General features: G+C 42.7%; 1 protein-coding gene across 4 annotated transcripts in view; it reads right to left on the bottom strand.

Moving 5' to 3' along the window:
* The window catches only part of clec16a (C-type lectin domain containing 16A), a 46,184-nt gene that overhangs the window by 30,200 nt on the left and 5,984 nt on the right, over positions 1–10,000 (bottom strand). For 2 of the 4 annotated variants that reach the window (XR_009649883.1, XM_060892170.1), the window contains exons 7-10: positions 9,670–9,844; positions 8,061–8,111; positions 7,667–7,780; positions 352–583 (exon numbers count right to left, since the gene is read on the bottom strand). Coding sequence is in view for 3 of the 4 variants with exons in the window: in XM_060892170.1 (XP_060748153.1) it covers positions 352–583; positions 7,667–7,780; positions 8,061–8,111; positions 9,670–9,844 (572 nt within the window). In the remaining variant the exon portion in view is untranslated. The remainder of the gene's footprint in view (positions 1–351; positions 584–7,666; positions 7,781–8,060; positions 8,112–9,669; positions 9,845–10,000) is intronic. The other 2 variants (XM_060892171.1, XM_060892172.1) reach the window with 2 other exon arrangements.

The following is a 10,000-nucleotide window of genomic DNA, read 5'->3' as shown; positions in this document are numbered from 1 at the left end:
ATACAGAGACAATATGTAGAAAAATAAAGCATGGCGATATCGGTGTGATTTTTATAATCAATAGTGTGTTATTTAATCTGTATTACACACAGTGAAGGTCCAAAATGGAGAAATACGAAGAGTTGTCTTCGTCTGTCATGTTGGTTTTAAGAAGTTACCTAAAGAGCGATCTGAGCGAGGTGTACAGTATATCCAAGACTTTATAACTTGGATTAGAGACTCAGCAGCGTTAATGACGGTGTTAGCTTAACTCTGATGCCAATTCAGAGAGCAGCTCCACAGCTGTAGGTGGCGCTCAGGAGAACAGAGGGGCAGTCAGTGATGGTGGGACATTCATCCGTGGCCACTCACCTTCTGTGTCCCCACTCGTCCTGCTGGCCTTTGAGCTAGCATCTGTACCTTTAGCCTTCTCCTTCTCCTCGTCCAGGCCTTCGTCGGTTCCCCTCTCCTCCTCGTCCTCCTCCCCCACGTTCTTGTAGTTGGGTCTCTTCTGCGTCCTCTTCCTGCCTCGATGCCGACTCATCTCCAGCGAGCGCTCCAGACTCTCTGGTGGCTTGGTGAAGCGTCGCACTGCAGCACCAGACTAAAAGAAGAAAAAAGACAAACAAACGTCTTTAAAAAAAAATTACACAGCAGGCCAAACTTGGATCAAAGACTGGGTGGATCAAGGGACAAAATTAATTTAAGATAAGGTGAACGACTGGAACGTCATGTATTTAAAAAACAACAATAACAAATAACAGCAGAAAACAGGACTGCATGAAGGCATGACGCTGGCACATCATCGAGGGAGATAAAAGCACACAGCGTGCAAAATAAATCCGAGCGCGTGGACCGTCGTGTCCTGTGCAATAACAAATCTCTAGAAAGGCATGAAACAAAACATACATTCTGAAAAGATGTCAAACATGCGATGAAAATACGGACTGGATCCTGATTCACATGTCACTTCTAAGTCATTTTTATGGTTTATAAACGTTTCTGCAAAAACACTGCAAAAAAAAAAAATTCAAGGTATGATCTATATCGTGTACACACTTCCTTTGTTTTCTTCCTGAAAAACACACACACACACACACACACACACACACAGACCGGAGTGTGAAAAGAAAAAAAAAAAAAAAAAAAAAAAAAAAGTCCACCGAAATAGGCCGAGGACCTGAAAAAACAGTGTTTGAAACTGAAATTCTGTAAACCGCACTGTACATGACAGTAGCAGCCCTGATAAGCATGATGCCACATGAAGGGCTGGTGCTAGGAACCCGGCTATCGGCTTCTCAGAAAGGTGCACACGTGTGATCCGATAACAGGAAGCAGATGGGATGAGGATCGGGGCATGGAGCGGTGATGGAGATCGGCCCCACCTCGCATGACCCTGAAAGGATCTGACAGTCTTTCTGAGACTAGGGGGCAGACGCAGCGGCCTACGCAGGACCTCGTGGTGTCTAGCTGTTTGCAGAACGCTTCAAAAACTTTCACAGGAAAAGGAAGTCGTCTGTGAAATGGTGCGAGAAATAAAAATGCACGAGGACCCGTGACAAAAGTCGAGCATGCTGAGGTGCTGCAGATGATTTTCCACGGTGGCTCAAAAAAAAGCAAAAAACCTTAAGGACTGAATTCACAGACAAGTAGGCACGCTAAGACACCTCTAAATCTTTGCCAGGAAATATAGTGTATATATTATAATATAGTATATATTAACACCCCAACACTTCCCCTCCCCCCCAACCAAACACACCCACGGTTCACACCGAGCTCACACCATCCGTACATGTTAAATCTCCTTACACATGTTTTTTTTTTAACCCTTGAAAGCATTTATTATAGACGGAGTGCATTAAGACGTTAATAAAAACCATGTGTGAGATTTGTGACCACCGCCATCCTGTTTAAAATGGTGTGTTCAACATATGTCTATATATTTAAACGATTAAAAAACAGGTTGAACATCGCAAGTAAGTAAATGGATAAATAAATACATATATAAATAAATGGAAATCTGCTTGTGGTTGCAGTCGTTGGTTTCGCCTGAGCTCGGTAACCAAAGCCAGCGAGCTTATGGGTCATGGTGACATGGTGGAAATGGAACAGTGCAGCACGTCGCTCATAACAGCCACCTGTGGCTCGAATGCGGTCGCACATCTAATGCTGGGTTCCTTTACAGGTGGCAAAACTATTTACAAGAAAGAGAGATTTTTAACAAGATATGCACAGGCTAAGGAAGTGAGATCTCACCCACGGTGCGGTATGTGCTGCTCTCTTGTCTCTCTGAAACTTTTCTGATCTTTTTTTTCACCATTTACACCACAGCAAGGGTTCACTTCTTTTCATCTTTTGACATCACGCTGGCCCGAGCACGCCTGATAACGACGCGGGACCGCTTTTCAGTATGATGGAGGCCGATAAATAAAAAGTTATTTAAAGGCTCCTGTAGGTGTACTAATCTGATGCAGACTTGCTGTGTAGTTGCTAGAAGTCTGTGACACAGACCACATCACCTTCTGGTTTTATGATGAAACAGTCAAACTAAAACTATAACCTGAGACTGAACCGATACGTTCTAGAAACTCGTAAGTGATGTGACGTGACGTCAGAGGCAAGGAGCACATTTCCAGCAAGAGAGACAGCAGGTGTGAGACAGAGAACGTGTGTGAGCTGTTTGTAGCACTGGTTTATGTGAATGGGGGGAAAAGTCATATGCTTAAAAAAATGTATGCTTCCTGTATCTGTCTCAAAGTGATGATTAATATTTCTCTTCCATCTTTAAGCAGAAACAATCCAAACCCTCAGCTAGCAAAGCACTTCATTAGGGTTAAAGTACAGCAATGACTCCTGAGGGACTCTATAATTAGTGCTTGTTCTTCCTCAGTACACATGTAGTGTGTGAGAGAGAGTGTGTGTGTGTGTGTGTGTGTGTGTCTGGTGTATTAAGTCGTATAAGTAACCGTGTCAGCGTGTTTTTGTGTTTGTGCACATATTAGACTGTGTATCTGTGTGTAATTTAGCTGTGTGTGTGTGTGTGTGTGTGTGTGTGTGCACAGATTCAAAAATATATACACAGGACACATATACACACATTAACCCAGTGATACAGTAGTGTATATGTATGTATATTTATGCTGTGTGTGTGTGTGTGTGTGGTTGCTGGGCAGTGAGCATGTGCTTCTTCTTATGGGAAAGGCAAAGTAGGTTAGAGGTGCTGTGCTGCATTCAGCTGCTGAGATCTGAGCAAAAGGCAGAGCAAAAACGATCGCTTCCAACACACACACACACACACACACACACACACACTTTCTCAGCAGCTGCTTCTCTTAACTGCCATGCACAACTGAAATCAACAACAATAGACAATTTCAGACCTCATATCCAATTCTGGATTCTGATTGGTCAGAAGGTGTTGACTAGTTCTCTATAGCAGCAGCGTGAACGCTTGTGGTCTGTGCTGGTTCTCATACTGTTTTTATAGTAAGAGCCACACGTGTAATAATGTGATGAGGTAAATGGTGACGTTTACTGTAAGGCTATTTAACACTGACTGTGTGCATACAGACAGACAGACAGACAGACAGACAGACAGACAGGTTAGTGTGGACAGGGACTTTTAAAATATTTTAGCGTTATAAAGCATCAAGAAAATATGTCTCGATCCTTAATTCATTAAAAGGATGAATAACACCATGGCAACTTGCGAAAGACTTTTTCGAAAGGAGTTCTGGGGAAAATGACCACTCAACACACCATATTCTTATTTCTGGCAACGGATTAATCCCAAAAACATTCTCACAACCCTAAATCAAGTACGACTCAGCTGACTGAAATAAGCTCCGCCCTAAAACAGACGACGAGGATGACCGTAAACACATTTCCACTACACTTTTAGAACTGATTCCTGAACACAGCTAGAAAGCTTCCTCTATTTTCCCCTGATCCTGACTCAAGTGTAAAATTCTACTTTTTATTTTTAATTATTATTATTTGTCTTGAGCGCGTTGAGGAACTGGGCCGCACTCGCGGGTTCCTGGTAGGCAGTGAGCTGTGCGCGGCAGAGGCTGCTGCGGTCGAGGCGGTGAGACAGGAAAAGGGAAGAGGTTTCTGATCACAGTGTCTCTGAAGCAGCCCAGAAACGAGGTGGTTTCTGAGAAACCCCAGTTCCTTTCACTCCTGTTTTAAACCAGCAGGATGAAGTTCTCAAGTACCACAAGTTCATGACACATTTGCATGTAAACACACACCCACAAGACAGACTATGAATATACAGACACTGTGGAGCATTTCTCTATAATTTATTACAGTTTACCCAGTTAAATAAAAACAAAAAGGTAAACATGTCTTTATTTACATCCTACCAGCGTTGTCACTTACGTTCCCGTGCAACAGCTTTGTACGTGAAAGTGAACAATACTTCAAAAATGAATTATTATAATAACAATAACTAGTATTTTGGCAGTTGGCGTCCAGGCGTAAGGAAAGAAATAGATAGATACGGCACGAAGGACGACGACGTAACACCAGACAATAAAGACAATAACATGTTGTTTAAATACTGCATCTACTTAAATAAACAAAACAATGAAAGTCTGCAGAAAAATTCCACATCCTACAAATAAACAGGCGATTTAAATTCTGCTAGAGACGTTTCGGCCTACGTGAGACATCTGGGACGGCTCCACAGTGCGATTTGCATAACTGCATATGCATGAAAAACACAACCTGTGCGCTTCGGGACGGCACCACATGGACCACATTCAAAGCCTCCTACATGCAATTCACTGAGGCAAGGCGCAAAAAAACAGCAGACGTATCAGTGCAGCTTCATGTTACCTCGATGTAAATGCTCCCTGGAGAATAACAACAGCTCACACAAAGCCACAAGCCTGATTTCATTTCCCCGCTGTCTGGAAGCAGCGGTGAGGTTCTTCTACGTGGTACTTTAAAGTGATGGATTACTTTTATGGATAGATTTAGCTAATTAAACAAAACAAGCAAACACACAGACAGACACAGACAGACACACAGAGACACAGACAGAGACACACAGACAGACAGACAGAGACACACACACAGACAGATAGAGACACACACACAGACAGACAGACAGAGACACACACACAGACAGACAGACAGAGACACACACACAGACAGACAGACAGACAGAGACACACACACAGACAGACAGACAGAGACACACACACACACAGACAGACAGAGACACACACACACACAGACAGACAGAGACACACACACACACAGACAGAGACAGACACACAGACAGACAGAGACAGACACACACACAGACACACAGACAGACACACACACACAGACAGACAGAGACACACACACACACAGACAGAGACACACACACACAGACAGACACACACACACAGACAGACAGACAGACACACACAGACAGACAGACAGACACACACAGACAGACAGACACACACACACAGACACACACACACAGACAGACACACACACACAGACAGACAGACACACACACACAGACAGACAGACACACACACACAGACAGACAGACACACACACACAGACAGACAGACACACACACACAGACAGACAGACACACACACACAGACAGACAGACACACACACACAGACAGACAGACACACACACACAGACAGACAGACAGACACACACACACAGACAGACAGAGACACACACACAGACAGACAGAGACAGACAGACAGAGACAGACAGACACAGACAGACAGACAGAGACAGACAGACACACAGACACACAGACAGACACACAGACAGACACACAGACAGACACACAGACAGACACACAGACAGACACACAGACAGACACACAGACAGACACACAGACAGACACACAGACAGACACACAGACAGACACACAGACAGACACACAGACAGACACACAGACAGACACACAGACAGACACACAGGCTATTCCTTCAGATTTTTTATGCTGTGAGTCTCCCATCGTACCACATCCCAAAGTGCTTGACTGGATTCGAACCCAGGAAGCAGTCATCAGACGACGGTAAATTGTGGTGCACATTTACAAACAAAACCCCAATAGGCCGGGGTATTTAGGGGACGATCGATTGGTGCGCCAAATGATCCGCTCAAATGATGTGAGCAGCAGATCAATACTGAACACGAGAACCTGCAACCTTCAACCTGAAATGGTGGAACCGGTCCATGTACCTGTCTTCTTTAGGTGATCAGTTCTGAGCGATTTAATCATCATAATCACTAATGCATAATAATATCTCAAATGGATATTTAGCAGAGGGGGCACAGTGGTTTAGTGGTTAGCACGTTTGCCTCACACCTGCAGGGTTGGGGGTTCGATTCCCACCTCCACTTTGTGTGTGTGGATTTGAATGTTCTCCCCGTGCCTCGGGGGTTTCCTCCGGGTACTCCGGTTTCCTCCCCCGGTCCAAAGACATGCATGGTAGGTTGATTGGCATCTCTGGAAAATTGTCCGTAGTGTGTGATTGTGTGAGTGAATGAGTGTGTGTGTGTGTGTGCCCTGTGATGGGTTGACACTCCGTCCAGGGTGTATCCTGCCTTGATGCCCGATGACGCCTGAGATAGGCACATGGTCCCCATGACCCGAGGTAGTTCGGATAAGCGGTAGATAACGAGTGAGTGAGAGAGAGAGAGATATTTAACAGGAAGCTTAAAAATAACAGCGCTAATCACGTAAACATTAGGGCATCTTTATTAAAAGAGTAGACATGAGCGAGTCCAGATTAAACTAGACGTTAGTAATAAACACTAAACACTGTGTGTGGTTTAAGACGCTGACACATTCTGAGACTGATATCATATTTTCCCTCCGCTTACTGCAGGGAAATGTGGGTCGTGGGCGCACACTTAATGTCAATATGACAAAAAATGTAATAACTTCTACCACAATTACCTGGAGGTGTGATTAACTGCAAAAAAAAAAAAAAAAAAAAAAATTCATCCATTCAGAAGGAGCAGAAACAATCCAAACCCTCAGCTAGCAAAGCACTTCATTAGGGTTAAAGTACAGCAATAACTCCTGAGGGACTCTATAATTAGTGCTCGTTCTTCCTCAGTACACATGTAGTGTGTGTGTGTGTGTGTGTGTGTGTGTGTGCATGTGTGAGGTGTATAAAGTTGTAACCATGTCAGCGAGTCACATAACGTGTATCAGCAGTTAACAACACATATGATAAGAAGCTCTTTAAAGTAACAGTTTGTTGTGTTTTTTGTGCACATATTAGACGCTGTATCTGTGTGTGTGTGTGTGTGTGTAGATTCAACTATATATATATATATATATATATATATATATATATATATATATACACACACACGACACACATTAACCCAGTGATACAGTAGTGTAAATGTATGTGTGACTCACTGACAACGTGTGTGTTTATACATGCTGCATGTGCATGCGTGTGCGTTTACACGTGCGGCGTGTGCGTGTGTGTTTAAACATGCCGTGTGTGGGGGTGTGCAAATGTATGTAGAGAGACTCACTGCGGTCATGTGTGTGTGTGGGTCAATGTGTTTATGTCTATGGGACAAAGGTTTAAATATTGCACCTGTGTGTGCACGCTGTGTTTATATGTACTATGTGCACGTGTGTGTGTGTGTGTGTGTGTGTGTGTGTGAGAGAGAAACAGAGAGACTCACTGAGGTCTTGTGCGTGTTCTGTTCTGGTTGGGGTGTGAACACAGTCAGGTCTCCATTTAAAATAACGTCAGCCAGAGAGTTCACCAGGGGCTGGTAGTGTATGATGAGGAACACCTGAGGGGGGAAACACACACACACACACAAATCCGTCACTGACTGTGAAACTCATCACACCTGTACAATTACATTAAAGACATTTTTTATACAAATCCAAACCCTTTTATTTGTAGCACCAAAACCGTTTCCTCAAACTGATGTGGAAATAAAATGGTCACAGAAACGATAAACAACTGCAGAACCTGCAATTAGGTTCGTGAAGCGTCTTAAAAATGGTCATACATCATTAAAGGTAACGTTTCTCTTCTCTGGGTGTTTATGTTACAGGTCGAGGTACCTGAGACAGCAGGTAGAGCGACACCTGAGGGTTAATCTTGCGATCTTCACTCTAAACGAACAAAAAAAACAAAAACATTGATGAATGATCAGATTTTTAAAATCATACAAACATTAAAAATCGTAACACAACATGAATACACACACTCGTGTGTTGCACTGTTACTATGGAAACGATTACATGTTAACATAATCATCATTTATGGTCATCTGCACTTCAGCTGACCTTGTAGAAATTCACTGAACACCTTCTGACCCCGGATCAGATTTAAATGACACCTCGTTTTGTATCGGACAGAAAATGAATCCCGCTCTTGCGCTTTCGATAAAATGATTTCAATAAAGGTGCAAAGTTTAAAGTAAAGAGCAGCAGAGGAACACGCTGAGATCCTTCAGAATTTGCCTAAAATATTTATATAAAGTAACATGTTTGGTTAAATCTTATGTGCATTTATAACGTGTTATGTAGTGTACACAACACCATGTGCATGTGTAAATCCTCCTGAGCTCCAGTTATACGAGTAAAGTGTGACGGAAAAGTAAAACAGGATCAAAGTGAAGGTTCAGGAGCTGCTGGGTGATTATAGCTGAAGTTCATCTCATATCATACACAAAGCAAAACGAGGTGTTTATATGCACTAACGACAGGAAGTGTTTATGAGAAATAATATAACTTTAGGCTTCTTACTCATGTGCTTTAATGTCACCGGAGTAACTAGTATCAGATGTAAAGTTATTATGTTTATTTCAGTCTCAAATGGCAACCGAAGTAAAAAAAAAAAAAAAAAAAAAAAAAACCCAGCCGGTAACATTAGACTTTCTATATTTTTTAAGCAAATAATTTCTTTTCCCTTTAAAAACACATCACGCTGCTGTGTTTTTTTTAATGTTTTTCCTCTTACGCTTCTAACTAAATGACTTTGTGCTTTAATGCTGTTTGAGACGTGTGATTTACTGCTGACACGCCGGCTGAACGATGTGATCATCCGGCGGGTGTGAACCAGCTCAGCTAATAACTCTTTATAATAAACAAATATTCTGTTTATTCGACACATCAGCTTGAAGATCGTGCTGATGATTCGTGTTAATAACAGCGAACCCGGATCATGACATCGTATCTCCAGCATCGGCTCGTTCACAGGGCCTTATGTTACACACAACACCTCTGAGAAGCATAAACACCTACAAAACATAAAGCCTGATGTTACCTCTGACTTTTAGTAAATATAAATAAATAAATAAATAAATAAATAAATAAATAAGCAGCTACGGTGAAAGTGACTTGTTCTGCTGACGTTAACGTTAAACGGAGCCGAAGATAAAGCCGTGTCATTTGTTATCATAAAAAAAAAAAAAAAAAAAAACAGTCTGCTCTGTTATAGAGGAAATAAATCAACTCAGTCATCACATTGTTGATTAGTTCTTGTAACAGAACACACCGTTTTTGTTTACACACAGATTTCCTGTTGTACTTTAAACCTGTCACGGGTATCAGACATCGATACAAGATACAAGACAAGCGGATGACTGACAACAACCAGCCAATCAGACACAGGTATTTGCGATGGATTAGTAAAAGATTCTTGTAGAAGTTTCCGTATTAAACCCACCTGCTCCTGACTGACCAGCGAGTAGACGTAGAGAGGCAGGAACAGGCGGTTCAGCAGGTGATCGGTCAGAACGTCGTTCAAGAACTCGCAGTTGATGATGAGGATGTCGTTCAGGTAGTGCAGGTGATCCAGGTGCTCTGCCACCAGGTCGCTCAGCTTCCCTTTGTTCGTGTGCCTGAGGAAATAAAATCAGAACCCTGAGAAATTCATCCGTCGTGGCACGATCAAATAAAGACGTCGGCCACATTTGAACGCTTCTCCTGCACCGTGTTCTACATTCCAGAACGACCGAGAAAAATGGCACAAAACGTACATTTTAAAATAAATCTCT

The sequence above is a fragment of the Tachysurus vachellii genome, chromosome 18, assembly GCF_030014155.1.
Source record: "Tachysurus vachellii isolate PV-2020 chromosome 18, HZAU_Pvac_v1, whole genome shotgun sequence".
NCBI lineage: Eukaryota > Metazoa > Chordata > Actinopteri > Siluriformes > Bagridae > Tachysurus > Tachysurus vachellii.
The sequence above is the reverse complement of the archived record's forward strand: the minus strand, read 5'-3'. Positions and strand labels throughout refer to the sequence as shown.